Source organism: Schistocerca serialis, chromosome 6 (genome assembly GCF_023864345.2).
Source record: "Schistocerca serialis cubense isolate TAMUIC-IGC-003099 chromosome 6, iqSchSeri2.2, whole genome shotgun sequence".
NCBI classification, from domain to species: domain Eukaryota; kingdom Metazoa; phylum Arthropoda; class Insecta; order Orthoptera; family Acrididae; genus Schistocerca; species Schistocerca serialis.
Window position 1 is genome coordinate 621,481,574 of NC_064643.1, and position 26,308 is coordinate 621,507,881.

Sequence of the window (26,308 nt, forward strand, 5' to 3'; positions counted from 1 at the left end):
GCAAAATGTGTCAAAGGCTTTAGGACGAAGACTGTGCAGTACTTCATAACAACAAACTGCTTGTGATGAGGGTGACGTAACAACTGTTTGCATTAGGTTCATTTGAGCACTTTCCAGTGAGCTCACACGCATGCGTAGTTGAGTCGGGTATGAGCAGTACCTTCTCCCACTTCTGGGTACTTGAAGTGTCGCTCCTAGCGATTTTGCTCTTCATTTCAAGCTCTCACATCAAATGAAAATAAAACAGATTTCTGTGGCTGGGAGCTATCAAGCGGATTAAAATACCTTCACATAATTATGGAAGGCTAAAATTGTTATTAGTTTGTTTTCTGATATTACTTTATTTCCAAGTTTTTGGCTGTCAAGCATGAAGCACCTTGCAGAATAATGAAGATACTTTTGTAAGTTTGCTAAAGAAATTGGAGTTAATCTTTTCCACAGAGGCAGTCAATTTATTTAAAATGAACTGCTTCAGGCCAAACTGTTAGATAGTTTCAACTGTTCACTGAATTTCAAGTGCACATTTTCATCTTCTGACATGTATGGCATTATGCCATAATAAAGAACCTAACATGAGATAATACAATAGAGGTATTCCAAGAAAATTTACATCCTGAAAACCACATTGAAAAACGTAATATCAGGTTGGGGCCTACTTCATTGTGAATCTGGACATACGAATGTGCACTTTAAGCCGAATTATGCATTTTAGTATGGTTTACCAACTTCAGATGCTCTTGGAATAGCCTCTGATGGCCTGTTTCTTTTGTGATGTAATGTAAATTCGTACGAACACACAGGCTTTCTAGGCCATTGTAGCTGCACATGTGCAATAACGCCTACTTTCTGGTGCTCTCTGGCAGCTGCTGAAATGAACTTGTTTCTAAAGGTCGCGGAAAAACTTATGAATGGTGGTTTGAGTAGCATTAGTTTCAACATAAATTTCCTTTTACACAAGATGAAATATGTTACTGTGAAAATGTTGGATGAACTTCTTAAGTCATAGAGAGCTCTACTCTCATTTAATACTTAACACTTTGAGAACCAGCCACTTAAAAGAATTTCAAGCCCAGAAGACCAGACATTTATTCCTTATTTAAAATTTTACTGGCACATTTGTGTGATGTATCGTAAAGTGTAACACATGCAAAAAAAGACCAATATTATCTGTATATTATATGTAGATTATGAATATTAATTTAAAACATAAACTTTTACTGTTTGTGTTTGCACTGCTTAACAGTGATGTTGCTATTGACTGACTACATTATGTGGCCTACGCTCTGAATATCTGCTGTCATTAGCTGGCGAGATCATGTGACATGATCTATGTTTGGCCTACAACGGCACATCACAATTTCAGTTTCAATGCTTTGGAGACTAACATCCTGTGTTTGGTGGTATTCGAATTTATACTTTCATAATATGAAAACATGCAGTGTTGTCACTGTGTATATAGCAGTGTGATTTACAATACTCTTTCAGTTGCGAAAACAACTTTATTGCAGCATAATATCTGAGGTTGCATAATCTGTGAGGGTGACAAAACCTGTTCTATTAAAATTCTCCTGTCTTAACACAATATTATACCCGTATTATACTCTCTGAGCTTAGCATATGTTTTATCACTTGTGTTTATGTTCTATGTCTTTATATTTATTTAGCAGTATTAGTTAAAGAGACCATTTATTGTATTATTCACAACACCTCAATGACACAGCAGTGCTCTAATGGTTTGTCTTTATCTTAGTTAGTGTAAACAACCTCCTGGAAAGACTTTCCTTTTCATCCCATGTGATGATTCTCCCCTGACTCGTGGTTCTGGGTGTCTTTCCTGAAATCTGCCCTTTTTCCTAGACCTCTCCAGTCCTTTCCCTTGATCCCTCTTCCTTCCGCTTCAACCCTTCTGCCTGAAGAAGGAGCCATGTGCTCCAAAAGATTGCCTAATTACAACCTTCTTCTATGTGTGTGTTCTGCCACCGCTTGGAGAGTAGATTGATTGTTTTCATTGTTGTATGGTACATTACAGTAGATAATTTCTAGCTGGAATTTTCTGCATGTTGTACTGGCTTATTTTGCATAGGATGATGTAGTTTCACACAATTTCTATGTAAAGCCAGCTGTTGTGGCCAAGCGGTTCTAGATGCTTCAGTCCAGAACCACGATGCTGCTATGGTCGCAGGTTCGAGTCCTGCCTCGGGCATCGATGTGTGTTATGTACTTAGGTTAGTTAGCTTTAAGTAGTTCTCAGTCTAGGGGACTGATGACCTCAGTAAGTCCCATAGTGCTCAGAGCCATTTGAACCATTTTATGTAAATATAAAATATAAACTGGTCCACCAAAACGCGCGCGCGCGCACACACACACACACACACACACACACACACACACACACACAGGTATATACAGACTTCAAAATATGTCTGTGTATAACAGGGCATACAATATTTGTTTCAATCTGCTGTTATTACACATAACTTTTCATGAAAAAATAGATGACATAGTTCAAGCCAAAATGTGAAGCAGCATAATATGAAAGTTTCTGACATAAATTTATCTAATGGTTATGACTCTAACCAAGACCTCACACTTTCTCACTCTTACCAGCTACTATTATTTTGTTTGTGATTTCTGTTTCAGCAATACCACATTCTACACATGCATACAAACTAACAGAAAATTATTTTGTGATGATAAAGTGTAACAAAAATGGGGAGAGGATAAAACATTACAGTGACTCTTTGTGTATCTGTGTGATAATATACTGTACAATAGTGTAGAAATATAACAATATGGCAACTAGACACAAGCACATTGAATGAACAGTTTCTGTTTATATATTCATAACTAGTAGGAGATCCAAGCCTATCTTCAGATAGAGGCATAAGTTTCCTGTACCCCTTTATTCTCTCTCCTGTACAATGAAACCATTTTCAGAGACTGCTAGGGTCACAAATTCTTGTTAATTTGCTTAAATTACTTAATAACTGCAACCAGTTTAAAGTTATAACTTCAAGATCAGGCCAAAAGTAGCACTAGGAAAATATTTAACATATATCCATATATATATTTTAAAGTAGTTTCTGTCTTAACATTGCTGTGGCCTGCCTGCAGAGAAAGACAAGATTAAGGAGCATTTACTTTGTCTGGTGGTCTTTATTAATATAATAAAACTTATAAATAATCACTCATTTTGTTCATCTGAAATATCTGTTTTGTAAACAACACTTCCAACATGTGTATTATAATCACAGCAGTGCAGTACTAAGCAAGGTAGCGCAGCGGTTAGCACAATGGGCTCGCATTCAAGAGGATGGCAGTTCAAACCCGCAGCCAGCCTCCTGATTTAGGTTTTCCATGATTTCCCTAAATTACTTCAAGCAAATGCTGGGATGGTTCCTTTGAAAGGGCACCACTGACTTATTTCCCCATCCTTCCCCAATCCGATGTGATTGATGACCTCGCTGTTTGGTCCCTTCCCCCATATCAACCAACCAGTACAGTAGGAACAAGATGACATTCAAAACAAAACTTGGTTTGACTGTAGTATCAGTGTATGAATCCTGATATTAGCTGTAACTTGGCCTCATCTGAGTCCAGTTTTTTTAAAAAAATTGCTGCATTAATATTTGTGGGTTTACCTCTTAGAATGTTGCAAGTCACACTATTAATGCCTATTTTCAAAGTTACTTAATTAAGTAAAATGTTATTGTCACATTGTTCTTTGTTAAGCTTCTCCCATATGAACCCAAAAATTAGATACTTTCAATGTATACATTCTGTATGAATCAAGTCTCAGGTACCCAAATCAACAACGAAAAGACTGTCATAATATAAGCTTTCGGCCAACAAGGCCTTTGTCGAAAACCGAGCGCACGCACACGCACGCACGCACGCGCACAGGCATGCGCACGCACACGCACACACGCGCGCGCGCGCCCACACATACACACACACACACACACACACACACACACACACACACACACACACACGCCTGCAGTGTCTGGCAGCTGAAACACTGTGAGCAACAGCAGCAGTGGATGATGGGAGTGGCAACTGGGTGGGGATAAGAAGGAGGCTGGAGTGGGGCAGGGGGGGATAGCAGGGTTGGGGACAGTGAAGTGCTGCTGGAGAGCACCCAAGGACGAAGTGGAGAGAGGGTAGGGCAGTCGGGAAGTTAGACAGAGGGTAGTGGAGAGACTGGGGGGGGGGGGGGTCACATTCCATCCTGGATTTTCCATTGTTTGATCTCTTTATGTTGAGATGCATATCTATGTTACTTGAATACTTGGCATCTATTCCTTCTGACATGTCAAAAAGAACAGACACCATACATTCAGATAATTGATTTGCCTCGATGGGCAAGGAATCCACTACACATCCACACATCCACACACACACACACGCCTGCAGTGTCTGGCAGCTGAAACACTGTGAGCAACAGCAGCAGTGGATGATGGGAGTGGCAACTGGGTGGGGATAAGAAGGAGGCTGGAGTGGGGCAGGGGGGGATAGCAGGGTTGGGGACAGTGAAGTGCTGCTGGAGAGCACCCAAGGACGAAGTGGAGAGAGGGTAGGGCAGTCGGGAAGTTAGACAGAGGGTAGTGGAGAGACTGGGGGGGGGGGGGGGTCACATTCCATCCTGGATTTTCCATTGTTTGATCTCTTTATGTTGAGATGCATATCTATGTTACTTGAATACTTGGCATCTATTCCTTCTGACATGTCAAAAAGAACAGACACCATACATTCAGATAATTGATTTGCCTCGATGGGCAAGGAATCCACTACCTTCAGTGCCGATGCACAATTCTGTCCAACCTCCTGCGGGAATCTCAAAGTAGTAACTGTGGGGGATACGGACAGGGACTGCGGATAAGTGGCACTAGGTGGGAATATGGATCAATCGAGAGGCCGTGCCAAGATAGTCTGCGCAATTGTGATAACACTGTGTTCGAGTGGTGCAGTGGTTTACACAACTGCCTAGTAAGCAGGAGATACCAGGTTTTCTCTCACTGCCACTGATTCTGCATAAAGTCCCGAAGCAGCTGATATCAATAGTCCCTTCACTTTTCTTTCTGCCCCTTCCACCTTTCTACATAAAATGCAAAGCTGTATGTTTGGTGTGTTGCATACACCTGTTATGCCTTTTCATGATGGGCAAATACTAACTCATGCACTGTGTAACAAAATGCCTATCAGTATAGCCAAATGATATTTTCTTGGGAAAAACTGTATCTTGTGTTTTGGTTGATTGCAATGAGAAATTGCAGATGTTAGTGTGATTAAGTATCGTAGGTTGGATTGACTGAATTTTGAACAAAATGTTTCCAGTATTCTTTAAATTCTCTCATCCACTATTCAAAGAATGTTCATGCGCTACACAGTAACATTATTTTTACATTCCTAACACATAAGAATTTGTTCATTAATGTTCACAATTATGTTCCAGTTCTAAAATAAGTTATGGGAATGCAGCCATGTGCCATCTTCAATAACCAATGATATTTTGGCAGACACACACCCCCACCATTTTCAAGGCACAAATGCAATAAAAGAGTGCTGTGCTAGAAAATTTAAAACCTTGATATGTGGACATGTGCAAAGTGACAAAACACATACCATAAACAACAGCACAACCAAAGGTGACCAATGTCAGAAGTTAATTATAGTGAATATTAATTATCAGTGTCTCAGAAGGTACATTAGACTCTCACTAATCCAGCAGATTACTGAGAATGGCTTAAATTTACTTTAAACACATAGCGACCATACTTTATCGAATCCAAAAATATGTTCATTTTCATAGAAAACTTGGTCCTTGAGAGTGCATATATAGAGTGATATCACTCACTATGAAAGATGTCCCAATTTTGTTGTTGTCTCAATGATAATACGCAACAGCAGCATGCTTTATCATACAACAGCTTTACAAGCATTACATCAGTACCGCACACGTCTAGTCATTGCATAAAGTACTCCAGGAAGATGTCTGCAGCTTCAGCACCAGCAGTGTGGGAAATCTTCATGCTCTCTCCTTCTATGTCTTCTTCATCACTACTTTCCTGCATGCTTTTGATTATGTCTTCTTCTCTTAAAGTTTGGTTTATCTCACCATTCTCCTGATTCTGCCACTTAGCAAAATCATCTTCATCACTTTCTCCTCCTTCTGGAAGCTTATGGAGCATATCAGTGTATAAGGTGTCAGCAATTAATTATTCTGAATTGTCTGGCTCAACACTGTCACTCATTAGTGATTGCAAATCTGCATTAATGGATGGCCACTGGCCACACTTTCCTCCGACTCTTCATGCTTCTGCTGCTTGGAAAACAACATGATGTAAGTTTATTGCTTTTACACCTTCAACATGGTCTCAGTAGAGTCGTTTTCACATTCATTCAGCAAGAAGACAAGAAGGGAATGTCGATAATGATGCTTAATTGACTCTAAAATTACATGGTCCATGGGCTGAATCAGGGCTATTGCGACAGTGTTATTAAGGAAATAGTTGGGACTAAATTAGCAACTGATCATATAAACACAAAAGGATTCTGTTTGGAATTTTGCTCTCTCCCAGGTTAAGCAACAGGAGGGCAGTGTTCATGCTACCAGGTAACCTGTTGGTATTAATATTCACTGTCAATGTCTGACAGTCACATTCAGTCATGTGATGGGCTAGTGGTCTACTGCGTGTGTGTGTGTGTGTGTGTGTGTGTGTGTGTGTGTGTGTGTGTGTGTGTGTGTCTTCATCTGTCCCAAGGTTTAGGTTTAATTTTAAATGAGAATTTGCACTGTGCTCTCTCATTGCATATGTGCCTTGAAAATGATGGGGGTGTGCACCTGTTGTAGATGTGCCCTGGCTGCTTTCCTGGAAATTGTTTGACATTTTATAGGCCAGGAGAAACTCAAGTTTCACATGTTTCAATTTCTTTCAGGTAAATCTCTCGTCCTGGTTCAATCATTTTCCAACAACTGGAAACGGTCACTGGAGGAATTAAGCCAGGAAGTGTTGACATCCTTCCCAAGCTTCGTCACAGGATCCTCATTGCTGCAGCTGGCACTTACACAGCTAGTACAATACTACCATCGTTTCCACAAGCTTCTTACACCTAACGCTCGTTCTCAGTTGACTAACATCCATCACATTATGGTTGAAATTAAAAAATACAAAACAAATTTTTGAATTCCTTGTATAATAAATCACTATTTATTTAGAATTAAATGTTCATTTCAAGAAAAACAATTATTCTAAAACTCATTTCAGTCTAAAAACGGCAGCAAAAATTTATCAATAACAGTTGCATTCCTGTGCCATTGAAGATGGCTAACACCATGAATTTTAATCAGTAATAGTTTTCCTTTTAAATCAAGTGTTTGTAAACCAAGTGTATCATTAACATATGCAGGTTGTTTCCTCATATCTATCACACTTCCATTTTCACCATAATACCCAAAGTGACTGAAACAGAAAAAATGTATTTAGTATACATACCACAGCCTCCATTCTTTGTGTAAAAAGATGAGACAGTTTAATTTACTAACCTAGACTCCCAAGGTGTAATGACACCATCATCAGGACCACCAATAAGTACAAGATTGTCTAATTTTGTGAGACCATACTTATACTGTGAGCTATATGGTGATTCCAACTCATTATTAATATACGGCAAGAATTTGCTATAGTTGTAGTATAGCTCCTTGTGGTAGGGATCATTCCAATAATTGCCAACAGAGGTGTGCTGCCCCAGTGATGAATAGAAGAGTTCATAGGCTGTCTCACGCACAAGGTTCGGGAAGAACAGATGAAGAAACTGCGCTGTAAGAAAATTATCATTTAAAATTAAATAAAGCAAGATACACAGAAATGTTTCAAAGGCACCATTGGGACAAACTGCTTATAAGAAGAGAATATAGCTATTCAATACAGAGGTGTTTTAATTTTTACAGACCACCCATTGTGGATTTAATCGTTACATGAAATGAAAAATACTTACTCCAGAAGCATATTTTCGTTTTGTAGCAAGTGGTTTCTCATGCTGTCCATCTGACATTTTCTAATCACAAATTTTTAAAGATGGGAACACACTGATCCCAAGATAAAATGCCAGCCTTTTTAAAGTTGAGTGCCCTTATATTTCCTTAAAGTGGCGTAAACTTTCCTTGTATAGTAACTTGGATTCTTGTCAGATCTCTAATTGGTTCATACATTCAGAAGATCCTATTATGGACAAGACCCTTGAGGGATACATTAACCAAGTGAAATAGGTGTTAAAAATTGCAGTAATAACTGTCATTAAACTGCTGTAAACAAGCAGACAGACACTGATGATGAACAGAGAAATAACCTTGCATATTTGCAATTTTGGCATCTGGTGACCCTCCTAAAGTGCCATTATATTATTGCCTGCCAGATGACACATTATAGAGCAGAAGAAGAATGCTAATACTAGTGCAAGGCAGCATCTAATTTACTGGTAAGTATATTGGACTTTGACTAGTGTGCTCCTTCCGGTTATATCCAGTACAATCACAGAAGATGAGCAGATCAGAAGCTAGCTGGAGGGGGACGGGGACAGTCATTTGCAGTTAGCTCCCACCAGTTAGCTTAGGAGGTAATGAAGATGCGGATGAGGGGGTCATTTCACAAGAGAAGTCTATAAACATTCAAAAATCAATTTTGCAAAAGTGCTTTACCTTTGTAATTGGACAACAAATTACTTATAGCTGTCTAAAATCTAACATAAAATGTTGGGTAGTTGTTTTTTTTACAGAGGACCAACTACATGTAACTGCTGTGTGTGTGTTTAATTCAGTGATATGAGTTTTGGATCAAGCCATAGTGATGTTTAATCACTTGTATCCCACTGAGGAGCTGAATCAGTTAAGGCAGATGTGTGTGTGACAAAAAAAGTGTCTTATCTGGCAACTGACTAAGCACAAATGACATCACAGCTGGTGGTATACCTAAATTAAGACACAACAATCATAACCACTTGGCTACGGCCAGGAAGTCCTTAGTCAAAAGCTCATGGAAATCTAACCATTTGATGCAGCTGAAACTTGAGAACAATCTCCTAATCCTTTAAAGTCATAGAAACATCTTTTTAATGGAAATATTTGCATCTATTTTCAATCCAAAACTTATCAACAATTTTGTGTGTCCTCAATTGATACTCTCAGACAGAGAAGGAATATTAAACTCACGGCAAGTAAGAACTCTCCAGCTAAGTTTGCATAAAACTGTCTCTGACTATTAGAAGAAAAATAACTTATTTCCTGCTGCCACCCTCTAGTGCTCCTGATCCTGAAATATCAGTGGCACTTGCAGCAGCTGCAACTTAAAGTTTGTGCATAGTGCTTAATTTAGTTTTTTATGTGCTTCTGTTTGGTTGTAAGCTCTTCTTATTTTTTGTCTTCTGGCTGCTATTCACAAACAGCTAGCAGCTGCATTGACAATTGTCAGCCAGATTCAGGTGACTAGTAGGTCATCTCAAAATTAAGATCTGTCTCGTGTGGAAAGCTGTATGTGATAAATGAGTGAAAGGGTGGTCCCATACTTCAGAATAGGTCTAAGGTATTGCATCCACTGATAATGAACCAGAATGAGCAAGCCTTCCCTCTCCTCCTTGAACAGTGATCTCTCTTCTGAAGTCTGGACAGCTGCATAAAGGTAATAAGGGGTTGGTAGTTGTAGGCAATTTCCAATATTAGGCACATAATTGCACCTCGTGGGGTATTAGCATCATGTGAAGGGAATGATTTAAATGTGCACTTGATATGTATCCCAGGAGGAAATGTCACATCAGGTAGATGATCTGAGAGTGTTCTTGGTTGTTTCTGGAGATTGGTAGAAGTGGTAAAGATGGCTGGGCAGACAAATGGAGGGTGTATATAAGACTTTGTTGGTTCTGTTACGAGGTTCGATGCAGATTCTTGAACCTGCAGTGTGAGATGGAGATTGGCAAAGTCACTATGAATAGATGAGGTGTGCACTACACACCAGAATCGGCTATTAATTTGGCAGAGTAAGTGGGGACTTAACATGGGCTTTTTTTACGACAGGCAAAGCTATTAGATGCTCAGTACACAAATCAACATCCGGTGAAACAATTACTAGAACAGACTGTATACTTCTTGTTTCAACCATCTTTCAGTGCCAGTTATGACGCATGGCTGACTGCTTTCTAGGAGATAGGCATGGTCTGAGATTCTGTAGCAAATTCTGCTTTGGCAGTTAATTGCTATATTTTAAGTATCTGTTTTTGAGATCCGAGTAGGGAAATTATCAACAGCTCATGGAACATATGTCAGAAAGATAGCTGACAAGGTGTATTTACCATAACGAACAGGAACATTAGGTCTAGTGAGATTCAAATGCAAACTAATATGCGCAAGAGTAACTTAATAATCCGAGGACAAATAATTGTAGCCTGTGTGTGTGTGTGTGTGTGTGTGTGTGTGTGTGTGTGTGTGTGTGTGTGTGTGTGTGTTTCTAACTCTGATACCTGTGTGTTCCTCAACCCTACTTCTCTGTGGTGAGTAGCAGTCTACCTTGATTCATATTATTATTATTCCATACAAGATTCCATTCCATAACAAGATTTTCCATTGTTTGATATGTGACAAAATGGTTATTCACCACTGAAATAATTAATTTTTGAAAATGTAATAGAACTGTATGGATAAAAATCTACTCACCAGTCAGAGGCAGGAGAAAATGCATATAAAAATTATGGAAATGTGCAACCTTTCAGAGCCAGTAGTTCCTTCTTCTGGCAGAAGAGATGAAGGAGAAGGACAGGGGATGAAGGAAAAGGATTGGCAAGGTTTAGGAACTGGGGAGAGACTGGTCAGAAAATAAGAGCTACGCAAAATTAAAAGGGAGCAAGTAAAGGGAATAGTGACTGAAAAGATTTGTCGAGACTGAAGAAATTAGTGTAAGTTTCAGCCATGTGGGTGCTGAGAACCCAAGACATGTTGTAATGACATTTTCCACCTGCATAGTTCTGAGAAACTGGGGTAGTTCCCTACAACATGACCCTAATCTGTCCTCTGCAGAACTCTATGATTTTCATATCCTAAGAACTTATGGCTATATCATTATCCTCCCAGTGGACAAGGGTTCTACTGCTGTGGTACTAGGCCAACAACAGTACAGTGTACTCCCAATTATTTGTGTACAGATTATCCAGTTTGCAGATTATTTGTGAGCGCAATATTTTTCTAGCAAACAGCAATAAACAACCCACCACAGGACAATAAATGCCATTTCCATTGTTTAAATGACTTTCATGTGACAGCAGAGTACCATTTCCATTGTCATCATCCAGTCTGTCCAATGTACATCAAAAATGACTCAGTTCTCTTGTGTTAATCTGTGTGTAAGCATCAACAAAGCAAGTTAAAAGAAATTTGTAAAAGAGATGACAGAGAATTGAAAGAAAGACGTGTTGACTTTAAAACAAAAATTGAAATAAATTTAAAGACTCAAGAAGTGGGAAACTGATGCAAAACTAAGTGCTAATTACGGTATTGGAATGCAGACTGTTTGGGCCATTAAAAAGAATATGCAGAAAATAAAACATTTCGTCAGGAAATGCGTTTCTGGTTCTGGACCATTTGCATGAAAAAGCTCGAAGAGCTGTACATTTTATGAGCTAGATGTTGCTCTTTTGCAATGATTTAGCCAAAAAAAAATGTAATTGTTTCAGACGCATTGTGTGCCATAAACCTAAAGTTTTTGGTGAAGCTCTAGGGTTAGAGGAAGAATTTAATTCCTCATCTGGATGGCTAACAAGATTCAGACAATGCACAGGATTCATGAACCTACTGAACAAGGGGAGCAGCTTAGTTCGAATGTTGCAGCAGCCGATTCCTTCTGTGACAAGTTCCAGAAATTTGTGGAAGAAGAAAATTTATGACGCAGACGAAAGTGGTCTGTATTGGAAATGTCTACCGACCAGAACCTCTGCATTTAAGAGTGAAGTTCATGCTCCTGGATATATGCCATCTAAAGAATGCACTACAATTCTGTGCACCGCTAATACTTGTGGGAACCACAAAGTGAAACTACTAGTGATCAGAAAATCAAAAACACCTCAAGCATTCAAGGATATCACAACTAAGAATCTCCCTGTGCGTTATACAGCCAGAAAGAAGTGTGGATGAATAGTGAAATTTTGAAAAACTAAATGGTTCCACACACACTTTGCGCCACAAGTTTGGCAAGTTCGAGAAGAGAGAGAATTGCCACAGAAGGCTTTTCTATTGCTCAATAATGCCCCTTCAGATCATGATGAAAGGATTCTCATATCTGATAATGGTCTCATCATAACTAAGTTTTTATCTCATAACATGACTGCCATTATATAGTCAATGGGCCAAGGCATAATTGTGACAATAAAATGGCACTACCAGCCTGGTCTACCGAGAATGCTAGTTGATGAGGATGATTTGATGATTTGGTGGTGTTCTGGAAGTACTTGACAATTCTAGATGCCATACAAAGAATTTCTGTTGACTGGCACAAAGTCAACCCACTACTGCAACCTACATCATTCTGAATCTGCTTAGTGTAGTCATCTCTTGGTCTCCCTCTATGATTTTTTACCCTCCACACTGCTCTCCAATACTAAATTCATGATTCCTTGATGCCTCAGAACATGTCCTACCAACCGATCCCTCCTTCTAGTCAAGTTGTGCCACAAACTTCTCTTCTCCTCAATCCTATTTAACACCTCCTCATTAGTTATGTGATCTACCCATCTAATCTTCATCATTCTTCTGTAGCACCACATTTTGAAAGCTTCTATTCTCTTCTTGTCTAAACTATTTATCGTCCATGTTTCACTTCCATACATGGCTACACTCCATACAAATACTTTCAGAAACGACTTCCTGACACTTAAATCTATACTCAATGTTAACAAATTTCTCTTCTGCAGAAATGCTTTCCTTGCCTTAGCCACTTTACATTTTATATCCTCTCTCCTTCGACCATAATCAGTTACTTTGCTCCCCAAATAGCAAAACTCATCTACTACTTTAAGTGTTTCATTTCCTAATCTAATTCCCTCAGCATCATGCAATTTAATTTGACTACATTCCATTATCCTCATTTTGCTTTTGTTGATGTTCATCTTATATCCTCCTTTCAAGACACTACCCATTCAGTTCAGTTGGCTGTCGGCAAACCTCCAAGTTTTCATTTCTTCTCCATGGACTTTAATTCCTAACCTGAATTTTTCTTTTGTTTCCTTTACTGTTTGCTCAATATACAGATTGAATAATGTCGGGGAGAGGCTACAACCCTGTCTCACTCCCTTTCCAACCACTGCTTCCCTTTCATGCCCCTCGACTCTTATAACTGTCATCTGGTTTCTGTACAAATTGTAAACAGCCTTCCACTCCCTGTATTTTACCCCTGCCACCTTCAGAATTTGAAAGGGAATATTCCAGTCAACATCGTCAAAAGCTTTCTCTAAGTCTACAAAAGACTTCTTATCTTCTATGAGAAGGTGTGGGGTCAGTATTGCCTCATTCTTCTTGAAGTCTGAGTGTATTTCACCTGTCTCATACATCTTGCTTACCAGATCAAAGAGTTTTGTCATCACTCCCAAGGCTATCAGTAGTTCTAAAGGAATGTTGTTTAGTCCCAGGGCATTGTTTCGACTTGGGTCTTTCAGTCCTCTGTCAAATTCTTCACGGATTATCACATCTCCCATTTCATCTATGTCCTCTTCCATTTCCATAATATTGCCCTTCAGTATATCGCCTGTGTATAGACCCTCTATATACACCTTCCACCTTTCTGCTTTCCCTTCATTGCTTAGGACTGGTTTTCCATCAGAGCTCTTGATATTCATACAGGTGGTTATTTTTTATCCAAAGGTATCTTTAATTTTCCTGTAGGCAGTATCTATCGTACCCCTTGTGATATATGCCTCTACACCCTTGCATTTGGCCTCTAGCCAACCCTGCTTAGCCATTTTGCACTTCCTGTTGATCTCATTTTTGATACTTTTGTATTCCTTTTCACCAGCTTCATTTACTGCATTTTTATATTTCTCCTTTCATCAATTAAATTCAATCTCTCTTCTGTTACCCAAGGATTTCTACCAGCCTTTGCCTTTTTAACAACTTGATCCTATGCTGCCTTCACTATTTCATCTCTCAAAGCTGCCTATTCTTCTTCTGCCTTATTTCTTTCCCCTGTTCTTGTCAATTGTTCCCTAATGCTCTCTCTGAAACACTCTAACCTTTGGTTCTTTCAGTTTATCCAGGCCCCATCTCCTTAAATTATTACCTTTTTGCAGTTTCTTCAGTTTTAATCTACAGTTCGTAACCAAAAAATTGTGTCAGAGTCCACATCTGCCCCTGGAAATTTCTTACAATTTAATACTTAGTTTCTAAATCTCTGTCTTATTATTAAATAATCTATCAGAAATCTTCCAATGTCACCAGGTATCTTCCACTATATAATTTTCTTTCATCTATGATTTCTTAGATCATCTGAATCTGTACCCATCATACTCCCACCATACATCTTGCTTGTCGCCATTGATGCCACCTCTCTCGATACCAACATTCCCAACATACATGGTCTGTCTGCTGCTGAATATTATCTCAACCATCACCCACCTGGGCCCAAACCTACGATGTCCTTCCTGCTCATTTTAATCGACTTTACCTTTGAGGACCAGACAAACAAACAGATCAGGGACATGGACACAGGAACCAGGATGGCTCCTTCCTATGCCAACATTTTCATGGGTCGCTTGGAGGGGGCTTTCATGGGATCCATAAATCTTCAGCCCTGGTTTGGTTTAAGTACACTGATGACATTTTTGCCATATGGGCTCATGGTGGGACTAACCTGTTAAAATGTTTTTGGAATTTCTATGTACAGTCTCACATTTCAATTTCACATGATCCTATTCTGAATCTCGTGCCATTTTTTTTTTAATTTTTTTTTTTATGTTGACCTCCCCCTCACTAAGGGTCTGCTACACACTTCTGTTCACATTAAATCTACTAACAAACAATTGTACGTACATTTTGACAGTTGCAGTTCTTCCAAAGTCAAATCTTTCCTCTGGCATTCCAGGCAAGCTTTCTGTTCAAATTCAGAATATTTACGGTAATGCACCACCATTCTCATCTCAGCCTTCTTCGGTGAACATTAATTACCTCAACTGCCTACTTCAAAAGCAAATTTCATGGGCCATCAGCCTTCACAGCCAATCTAGTTCTGCTGATCCCTCCAAAAAACAACTTAGGAGTACACCTGTCCAGGTCTTTAAATGTATCAATCAGGTTCTTTGACATGTCTATGACTTCTTAAGGTCTTTCCCTTGACCCCTTGACACCCATTCCATCCGACATTTTGCCCACCACAAGAGAAAAGCTTTTTGCCCCCCCCCCCCCCCCCCCCCACACACACACACAAATTTCTGAAATATCCTGGTCAGACCCTATGCTCCTTCTGCACCAACTTCCATACCATGTGGCTACTAACACTGTGTCTGTCCTTATTCTAAGTCTTTCCCTATGCTCCCTCCTACCACCACCTATACTAGTGCTGTAACTGGCAAAACATATACTATCCAAGGGAGAGCCACCTGTGAAATGACACATCATATACCAGCTGTTATGTAAATACTGTTTGGCCTTCTACATTGGTATGACACCATAAAGTTATCAGTAATTATGACTAGGGATAGTCAGAGGCTGTATACCCACAACACACATTATCCAGTCATAAAGCATACTCTATAACATGACAGTCATGACCTCCGAACCTGTTTCACCACACGTGCTGTATGTGTTCTTCCCCCAGTACCTTAGAACTCCGCAGGTGGGAACTAGCATTACAACATGTCGTTTGTTTTCACGACCCAGCATTTCTTTTAAGTGTCTGTTCCTTTTATTTGCTCCCTTTTACTTTCCTACATATTATATTTTCTGGCCTATTCTCTTTTCCCCTCCCTCACTTCACCTGTCTACTATGTATAATGCACTTAACTTTCTGCTCTTATTAACTCTTGGACAATGTTTTTCAGTAATCTCTGTCTTGCTTATTACCGTATCTCTCAGGTTTTCAAATCTCATGGCACAGTCCCCAGAAACCAGTATTTCCTTCTTATCACTTCTAGTAAGTCGCACCTGACCCGGGGTGCTGGGTGACTTTCTCATAACTCTGCCCATTTCCTAAACTTTGACAGTCCTTTTTCTACCCCACTCTTCTTTCCCCATCAACATCTCTGCCAGAAGAAGGAGCCACTATATCTGAAAGCTTTCACATTTCCCTAACTTTTACGTATGTTTTCTTCTACCACTGTGTGGTGCGTAGTTTTTTATCTGTTCAATTATAAAATGATTATCATGGTTTTAATGTTCTGCATTGTCATTCTGATAATGAAATAAATAAATCTGGACTAAAATATCAAAGGGAATTTTCTGTATTTGTAGATATACAAACCAATCATTATCTTACATTCTGTTTCAATGTGTAGAAAAGATTCTGTGGCATAATCGAGAATAGTAACACATACTGTAAATATCTGTAACATATCCTTTCTGTGCAAGTATTTCTCAGAGCTATATCTATAAAGAATGGATGAATGCCAAGTTGTATGACCCTAACAAATAAGTTACTGCATTTAAGTATGTCTGAAAGCTTTATCTGTAAAGAATAGATGACTGCAGAGTTGCATGATCCTAACAAATAAGTTACTGCAATTGCTGCCCATATCATCTCATTCTTTAAACATGTACTACTTCTGAGTGTGCCAAGCATAAAACAATGTCCTTACTTACTGCCATACTGCCCTGCCTGTGGGGAACTGAGAGATATAAATGTTTTCACATTATGATTTGGAAACTGCTGCAAAATTGCTCTAGCTATTAATCCACCCTGGGAGTAACCTGAAAATACAAAAACACACACTTAGCCACAGCATAACAATTATCATTGAATCACCATATGGCAATTATAATTCTCAGACAACTCAACGTACAACAGTGGTCAACTACCGATAAGATTAATGCCATCTGGGTGAGCTGCTGATATCTTCATTATTTCTCTTCCTACATCAACAACTTGGTGCCACATTGGAGCCAAACTTTCCCAGGCAGCATATTTGTTAATGATTGTTATCTCTGTTCCAGGGTGAGCCTTAAAGGGAGAAAAAGCAATATGTAAAAAGCAGTCCTACTATACTTTTGTACATCCTAACTATACATCAACATACAGTAGTCTTACTGTCATTTACATAACAGAATATACATCAGATTGCACTTTCAAACAGAACAGTCAACAGAGCCATTAGTTTCTTTAGCTGTCACATTAACGAAAATCACCACAAACCTAAAAGAGCAACAAATTATGTACGTAAACTAGCTTGCTGCTAAGAACCAAAATGAACTGTTTCTAGTTACATATCATCTCTCTTTGATAAGGCCCACTTCCCACACAAGTCTGTATGCAAACAATTTTGCATGCGCGCTATCTCGCGCACGTGTGTGTGTGTGTGTGTGTGTGTGTGTGTGTGTGTGTGTGTGTGTGTGTGTGTGCGTGAGAGAGAGAGAGAGAGAGAAAAAATTTTCGGAGTGTTTAGCAAAACATTCCAGCAGCTAGCCAGTCTTGATTTTTTTTTTTTTTTTTTTTTAAGTGTCACACGCTTGAGGTGTTCCCTATTTTGTACATGCAGAGCCTTGTTAAGTGTTGCTAGATGATTGCCAGTAATGTTGCTCCCTCCATCTGTCACTCCCACTGCAGTCTGCCAATCATGAAGTTATGGTAACATGGAACATGGTAAAGAAAGTATTTGGTGGAACATTAATTTAAGGAGTAGAGGTAACAACTCACTGAATACTGGAGGTGTTGGGTCATCGGCAAGCACTTAAAAAGATTGGAACTTTTTTAGCTGTTGGACAGCTAACTACACTGTGCTGGAACTGTAGCTTGACAGAGTGACTGATTTTGTTGGGTGAAGTAAGTGAGGGAAGTAAAAGTTGATGGGGAGTGGGAGTGGTGCTGGGGACGGGTTTCTGACAGCTGGGAAGGAGAGACAGGAATTTGGCACCAGTGAGCTCATTTTAGAAGCAAGGAGGTGGAATTGTGCATAAAACACAATGGCACAGAGGAGTGGAATGGGAGGGGAGATAATCAGGAGAAGAGGGGGAGTGTGGAGAATAGGTTGAGAGAGCAGGATAAGTGAAGTTAGGGGAAGGGTCAGAGGTGTGTGTGAGGCAGGGTTAGTGGAGACTGATGCCAGGACTACTATGGAATTGAAACATGTTTTGAGGGAAAGGATCCAGATGACAAGGGACACAAAGCAGCCATTGAAATTTATGCTGTTGTGTTCAGTGGTGTGTTCTGCTATTGGGTGGTCAAATCAGCTGCTGGCCACCATTTGGATGTGGTCATCATTTGGATGTGGTCATCATTTGGATGGACAGCAGTTGGCGGTCATGCCATACACATAAAGTGTCATACAGAAATTATGGCAGAGTTGGTACAAGACATGACTGCTTTCACATGTGGTCCTGTCTCTGGTAGGATGGGATAGAATGAACTCTTGGTAGGACTGGTGTAGCATGTGCTGTATGGGTGTACCAGACATTTCTTGCATCTTGGTCTTCCATAGGAGAATGGAAAAGGGATGAGAGCAGGTATGGCATGAGGATGAACTAAGATAATGCATGGATTGGGTGAGTGGCCGAATGGGACGAGTGCAAAGGATTGTGAGTAGAATGTTCCTGATTTCCAGATATGATGACAAAAATTTGAAGCCCTGGTGAAGGATATGATTCAGTTGTTCCAGGCCAGTGTGATACTTGGTACTAAGGGGGTGCTTCTTTGCAGCTTGTTTCTGTGGGTAGTTTGAAGATCAGGACCACGGTATTAGAAATCTATTTATGGACTATGTTTGGCAGTGGTCTGACAGTAATTGAAGGCCTTAGTAAGATCTTTAGTATACTGGGTGCAGGATTGCTCATAACTGCATATGTGCCGTCCATGGCTGACCAAACTATAAGGAAGAGCTGTTTTGCTGTGGAAAGGGTTGCAGCTATAAAAATGAGGTTACTCTTGATGGTTAGTAAGCTCAGTACGGAGAATGATTTTGGATGGAGCATCAGAAAGATCAGTATAGGACAACAGAAGGTGGCAGCTGAGGTGGTAGCTGAGGAGGACAAGGTGAAGCAGATGGGAGAGAATACGTTTAGTGTGTGGAGGAATGAAGACAGAGCATCTTGGTCCTGGTTTCAGAGCATGAAGATATCATCAATGAATGTGAACTAGACAAGGGGCATGGATTGTGGATGGCTAGGAAGGTTTCCCCTAGATGAAATATAAATAGCTAGGCAAATGGGGTGCAAATGTCTGTATCATGGATTTTTTTTTTTTTTTTTTTGTATATTTTCTCCTCAAAGGAGTAGTACTTATGTGTCAGAATGTAGTTAGGTAGATGTACAAGGAATAAATGGTGGATTTGGAGGATGTCAGGAGAGGTAATGGTTGATAGAGGTGGGGCTATGGGTATGAGGGGGTGTTGGTTTATAAAGAGGATCCATGTGGTAGTGGGCTGGAGATTGTTGAGATTTGAAGAAAGAAGTGGTTTATTCTTTGATACGGCACTTAGGTTATGACCAACTCAGTGGAAGTGTTAGTCAACAAGAGCCAAGAATGTTTTGGTGGAATTGTACCTAACTACATTGGTGTGCAGGACTAATGCTCAATATCACCTTGGACTGGAACAATTGAACTATATTCTTGACCAGGGCTTCAAATTCTTATCGTTGTGCCCAGAAATATGGATCACACTACCCAAAATCCTTACCACACATCCTAAAGTGATATTCCACCAAAAGGATGAGAATAGGTATTGCATGAGGACGAACTAAGGTACTGCATGGATTGGGTGGGTGGCCGAAAGCTATTTTGGGACGTGTGCAAAGGATTGTGAGTAGAATGTTCCTGATTTCCAGGTATGATGACAAAAACTTGAATCTATGCAATATTCATGTCCATCATTACACCACACCTATTCCCATCTGTCTGGTACATTGATCATAGCCCAGTGGAAAACCCTGGTGCAAGATCTATTCAAGACACTCACAAAGTACATCTTATTCCAGTACCATCAAGGACTTACCCTATTCTATCAGAGAACCACCTGTGAAAACTCATGTCATATAACAGCTCTGCTTTAATTTCTGCAAATCATTTTATGTGGGCATAACAATCAACCAACTGTCCACTTGAATGAATGATCATCGCCAAACTGGCCAACAGCAGAGTTGACCACTAAGCAACAGAACACATTGTTGAGCACGCACGTTTGATTTCAATGGCTGCTTCACAACCCACATGGTCTGGATCATTCCCCTAAACACCAGGTTCTTGGAATTATGCAGATGGGAGGTGTTGTAACACTTCTGGATTCAATCACCACTAACCTCTACTCTACACCCACCTGCAGCACTACTCCTACCCCATGACCCTAACTCCATTCATACTGCACTCACACGCTCTCCTCCACTGTCTCCCTCTTCCTCTGTTCTAGCTCCCCTTCCCAATCCACTCATCAACACCATCATGCATTACTCATCCCCCTTCCCTCCTGCCTGCAGTTAAAGTAAGTGATCCCACCGGTGCACCTGTTGTCTCTCCCTCACGTTATCATCCCACCGTTGCACCTGTTGTCTCTCCCTCACGTTATCAGCTGGGGTCATACGAGGGGGGGGGGGGGGGAGAGAGAGAGAGAGAGAGAGAGAGAGAGAGAGAGAGAGAGAGAGAGAGAGAGCGAGCACCTGTACACTCTCCATAGCTCTGAAAGTTCCAGTCTTGTTCATGTGAATATTGATGACTTAATGGTTGCACTGTTCAGTAAGTCATTACATATACTCTTAACCACAAAGTTACTTTATTAAAGCTATATACGTTATTGTGTAAGCACCCACTAAGAAGTGAATGTTTGATTGCAGTTAGTGAGAAATGCTAAATATATTAGCTACTATTGTTCTGTACATCTATTCTCTATTGATATTTGCTATCAACAGTCTGAATAATCTATACTTCATTTAGTAATTAGTGGTGTGCATGCTTATAAAACTATTTGATAACTGAACCAAATAAATAGAATTTCTGCCATGCACTAGAAATTTGTTTGAAAGTAAAGTTGCATTTTTATGATAGATCTTCCAGTATTGCATAAGAACTTGCAATGGTATGCATGCAAATGACAGTGATGTGAACCTGTAAAAATTTCATTATTCAACTCGGAACATTTGTCACAAATATGATCTATCCTTCCTATAATTAGTAATAACAGTTATGCATCCATAGTAAGACCCTAGAATTAATCTTGTTTATCAAGTGTAAAAATGTCTACACAGTATTAACAACAGAAAGTAGTGAAATTCTAAAACCAGATTGGAATGGTATATTCCCAGGATACACTAGATTCTAATAGAAGCAGCAGATTTATTGCCGCAAAGAACTGAAAAATATATAAAGAAGTTATTACAAATTATCAATACATTATATCTGGGTGAACATTAAAGGCGAGACAAACATGGTAACTGAATGCCTTTACAGACCCCCTCTCTCAAGATTTGTAGCAGCAGAGAAAACTCGCAGTGTGTTGTCAATAATTTTCCTTATCATTCTATTATAATGAAGTCTCCTCCTATTTTTCAGCAATAGATTTGGAGTGTCATGCAAATAAAACTAGTACTAGCGACAGGAATTTGTGGAAGACTGTCCTTGAACATTCTTCCCCTTAAAAATAATTTGAGCAGTTAGAGAACTGACCTCCTAGTAACTAACAGACCCAAATTTTCAAAACAGTTAACATATTGGAGGGAATCTGCGACCATAAAGTAATTGAAGCGTACATGATTACAGATTGTTACATGGGATGGTAAGAAGCGTAGGAAAATATTTTTTTGCTTAGCGAGAGTGACAAGCGTATCTGAGATGTTAACATCAAACATTCAGCTCTTGGGATGAAGACATGGAGCACAAACAGAGAACATACAAACACACTGTACAATACAACTTAAACTTGTAGGTTTATGGGACAAGCAAGGCTGTGAGGGGCAGGAAAGACCTGCTGTCATGTTATGGCCTGTTAAAAAGTTGCTACAAAAAGCAAAGATAGCTTTGTTACACATTCTAGCAAAATAAAAATCCTTGTTGACAAACAAAAGCTGAACAACATAAATACAGAGGTGAGGAGAGCAATGCGAGAAGCAGTCAATGAATTTGAAAGTAAAACTTGGCAGCTGACCTGATAAACAATCCTAAAAACATTTGGTCTTGATGTAAAATCAATAGACAGATTGAAATCATCAATTCAGTTGCTCACTGACATACTGGCACCAAAACAGAAAAATAAAGGGAGATGGCAAAAATACTTAATTTAGTTTTCCAAAATTGTTTCCCTGTGAAAGATCATAATACGATTTCTTCTTTCAGTCACTGCATGAATGGTAAACTAGCATTCATGAGTAACCACAGAACAGAAAATCACCTAAGTTGCACAACAGTGGAATAGCATCAAGATACTCTGAGATTCTGCAGAGATTATATGACTGATTATTTTTCTTTTAGTTGGATTTTGTTGAGTTTTTGGATTTGTTCATTAATAGATCCTTCTGGCAGCAGTTTAGTATAGGTCCCTGGAGGTACAAAGAGATTGACAAAAGTCACAGGACATTCCCTGCTTTAAGAATGATGTGTTGACTTCTATCAACAAGGAAGTCTTGCCAAAGACAGATCTGGTCCAGTTTATTGATGTAAGGAACTCTGTAGAACCTAGTCAGGTTATTACAGATTCTGAATGTGTAATGATCTGAGTGAGCACCAAAGGTATGCCAGACGTGGAACTGGTACCTTTATAGATTACCTGCCTTGGGAACTGTAGCAGCAGAATGCTTTAGAGAAAATGTGATACATGCACATAATTGTAGGGTACATTGCTGATGATCTGTTGTAGAATTACGGAACATGTTTTATGCCAAGAATTGTGCCTTCCTTGGAGAACAAAAATCTCATCTTTAAAAATCAACATGGATTTAGTAAATAGAGATGTTGCAAAAGCCCATGTGATTGTTTATCCATGAAATCCAGAGTACCATAGGCAACAGTGCCCACATTGATGGCGAGTTCCTTAATTTTTGGAAGGCATGTGATACAGTTTCGCACATTTATTTAGTGACCAAATACTAGATTACTGAGTATTGTCATCTGTAACAGGATGAAACATAGATGTATAGGTAATTTTTGCAGGGACAGGAAGAGTGTGTTCTCAGACCATCACTGTTTACAGTAAATAATAATAATAATAATAATAATAATAATAATAATAATGAATGTAGTGAATAATGTCAGAAACACCAAGAGGATGTTTGGGGACAATACCGAACAAAGTCAACCATAGATGTATATAAAAGTAACACAATGCAAATAAGTAGACAAAGGTATCCACCAACTGACTAGATACACTACTGGCAATAAATCATTAAAACAGTAACAGCAACAAAATACTTACGAGTCACCAAAGGTGGTGTGATTACATAAAATAGCTGTAGGAAAACCAGATGCTCCACTGAGATTTATTGGAAGAATCTCAAGCAAATGTAATTCACCCCAGTCTGGGACCATTATCAGGTTGCATTAGCAGGAGAAGGGGGGGGGGGATAAGAAGAAAATTCAAAGATTCAATGAAGAGTGGCATTTTTTATCATGGAAACATTTAATAAACATGAGAACATTACAAAAATGTGCTCCCAATGGAAGAATTTCAGCCCTCACTGACCAACCGCTCGAAATCTAGCCTCCCACTTCAAAGCTAGCAACCCCTTCCTTCACCGACACTCCACCATCCCTACCCCTTTACCTCCTAGATACTGCTCGTCACCATTGATGCCACTTTCCTGTACACCAGCATCCCTCATATCCACAGTCTTGCCACTACCGAACATTATCTCTCCTAATGTCCTTCAATCTCCAAACCCACTACCTCATTCCTCATACATCTTACTAATGTTATCCCAATATATAAGTACTTTTCCTTTGAAGGAAAGGTATACAAGCCAACCTATGGCACAGCCATGGCATCCTCTTATGCCAAACTGTTGAGGGGCCATCTTGAGGAAACTTTCGCAGTCTTCCAAAACCATAAACCCCTGGTCTGATTCAGGTTCACTGATGATACCTTTGTGATATGGACTCTGGGCCTTATCCTCATTCCTTCAGAATCTCAATACCTTCTCTCCCACCTGCTTCAACTGATCGTCCTCAAACCACCATGATCCCTTCCTAGACTCTGACTTCCTCCTCTCTAATGGCTCCATCCACACCTCTGTCCACATCAAACCCACCAGCCACCATTAGTACCTGCATTTTGGTAGCTGCCATCCCTTCCATCCAAAAAATCTCTCCCATACTGCCTGGCCAACAAGGGACGGTGTATCTCTTGTGACAGGAACTCCTGTGCCTAATATGCTCTGAAGGTCTCACCAAAGCCTTCACAGACAAGCACTATCCCCCAGACCTAGTCCACAAACAGATTCCCTGTGCCATTTCCCCTCACACCCCCAATCACCTCACAACCCCCGAGAACCAGCTACAATGGAGTGCCCCCTTCATCACCCAGTTCCACCACAGATTAGAACAACTGAACCATATCCTACATCAGGGGTTTGATTATCTATCATCATACTCTGAAGTAAGGGACATACTACCCAACATCCTTCCAACTCCTCCTAAAGTGATGTTCTGTCACCCACCCAACTTCCACAACATTCTAGTCCATCCCTATGCCACTCCCAACCCCTTGCCACAGGTATCATGTTGTTGTTGTGGTCTTCAGTCCTGAGACTGGTTTGATGCAGCTCTCCATGCTACTCTATCCTGTGCAAGCTTCTTCATCTCCCAGTACCTACTGCAACCTACATCCTTCTGAATCTGCTTGGTGTATTCATCTCTTGGTCTCCCTCTACGATTTTTACCCTCCATGCTGCCCTCCAATACTAAATTGGTGACCCCTTGATGCCTCAGAACATGTCCTACCAACTGATCCCTTCTTCTAGTCAAGTTGTGCCACAAACTTCTCTTCTCCTCAATCCTATTTAACACCTCCTCATTAGTTATGTTATCTACCCATCTAATCTTCATCATTCTTCTGTAGCACCATATTTTGAAAGCTTCTATTCTCTTCTTGTCTAAACTATTTATCGTCCATGTTTCACTTCCATACATGGCTACACTCCATACAAATACTTTCAGAAACGACTTCCTGACACTTAAATCTATACTCAATGTTAACAAATTTCCCTTCTTCAGAAAGGCTTTCCTTGCCATTGCCAGTCTACATTTTATATCCTCTCTACTTCGACCATTATCAGTTATTTTGCTCCACAAATAGCAAAACTCCTTTACTACTTTAAGTGTCTCATTTCCTAATCTAATACCCTCAGCATCACCCGACTTAATTCGACTACATTCCATTATCCTCGTTTTGCTTTTGTTGATGTTCATCTTATATCCTCCTTTCAAGACACTATCCATTGCGTTCAACTGCTCTTCCAAGTCCTTTGCTGTCTCTGACAGAATTACAATGTCACTGGCGAACCTCAAAGTTTTTATTTCTTCTCCATGGATTTTAATACCTACTCTGAATTTTTCTTTTGTTTCCTTCACTGCTTGCTCAATATACAGATTGGATAACATCGTGGAGAGGCTACAACCCTGTCTCACTCCCTTCCCAACCACTGCTACGCTTTCATGCCCCTCAACTCTTATAACTGCCATTTGGTTTCTATACAAATTGTAAATAGCCTTTCGCTCCCTATATTTTACCCCTGCCACCTTCAGAATTTGAAAGAGAGTATTCCAGTCAACATTGTCAAAAGCTTTCTCTAAGTCTACAAATGCTAGAAACGTAGGTTTGCCTTTCCTTAATCTAGCTTCTAAGAGAAGTCGTAGGGTCAGTATTGCCTCACGTGTTCCAATATTTCTACGGAATCCAAACTGATCTTCCCCAAGGTCGGCTTCTACAGGTTTTTCCATTCGGGGGGAGGGGGGGGGGGGGGGCAAGGGGCAAGGATCGTATCCCTGTGGAATAACCAGGTGCAAGACCTGCCTAATCTACCCACTTAGCACTTCATATTCCAGTCCTGTCACTGGCTTATCATTCCCCATCAGAGGGCCGGACCAACTGTGAAAGCAGCCATGTAATATACCAACTCTGCTGCAATCACTGCCCAGCTTTTTATGTTAGTGATACTTCC

At 39.9% G+C, this 26,308-nt stretch overlaps 2 protein-coding genes across 3 annotated transcripts in view; one reads left to right on the forward strand and one right to left on the reverse strand.

Moving 5' to 3' along the window:
* LOC126483895 (vacuolar protein sorting-associated protein 52 homolog) overlaps positions 1-7,228 on the forward strand; it is a 134,791-nt gene extending 127,563 nt beyond the window's left edge. The window contains exon 12 of one of the 2 annotated variants that reach the window (XM_050107162.1): positions 6,940-7,228. In XM_050107162.1, the coding sequence (XP_049963119.1) occupies positions 6,940-7,187 (248 nt within the window). In that variant the 3' untranslated portion in view covers positions 7,188-7,228. The remainder of the gene's footprint in view (positions 1-6,939) is intronic. The other variant, XM_050107161.1, reaches the window with a different exon arrangement.
* The window catches only part of LOC126483896 (lysosomal thioesterase PPT2 homolog), a 28,922-nt gene continuing 9,800 nt past the window's right edge, over positions 7,187-26,308 (reverse strand). The window contains exons 2-5 of the mRNA XM_050107163.1: positions 17,039-17,180; positions 16,823-16,930; positions 7,547-7,820; positions 7,187-7,463 (exon numbers count right to left, since the gene is read on the reverse strand). Of these exons, the coding sequence (XP_049963120.1) occupies positions 7,265-7,463; positions 7,547-7,820; positions 16,823-16,930; positions 17,039-17,180 (723 nt within the window). The 3' untranslated portion in view covers positions 7,187-7,264. The remainder of the gene's footprint in view (positions 7,464-7,546; positions 7,821-16,822; positions 16,931-17,038; positions 17,181-26,308) is intronic.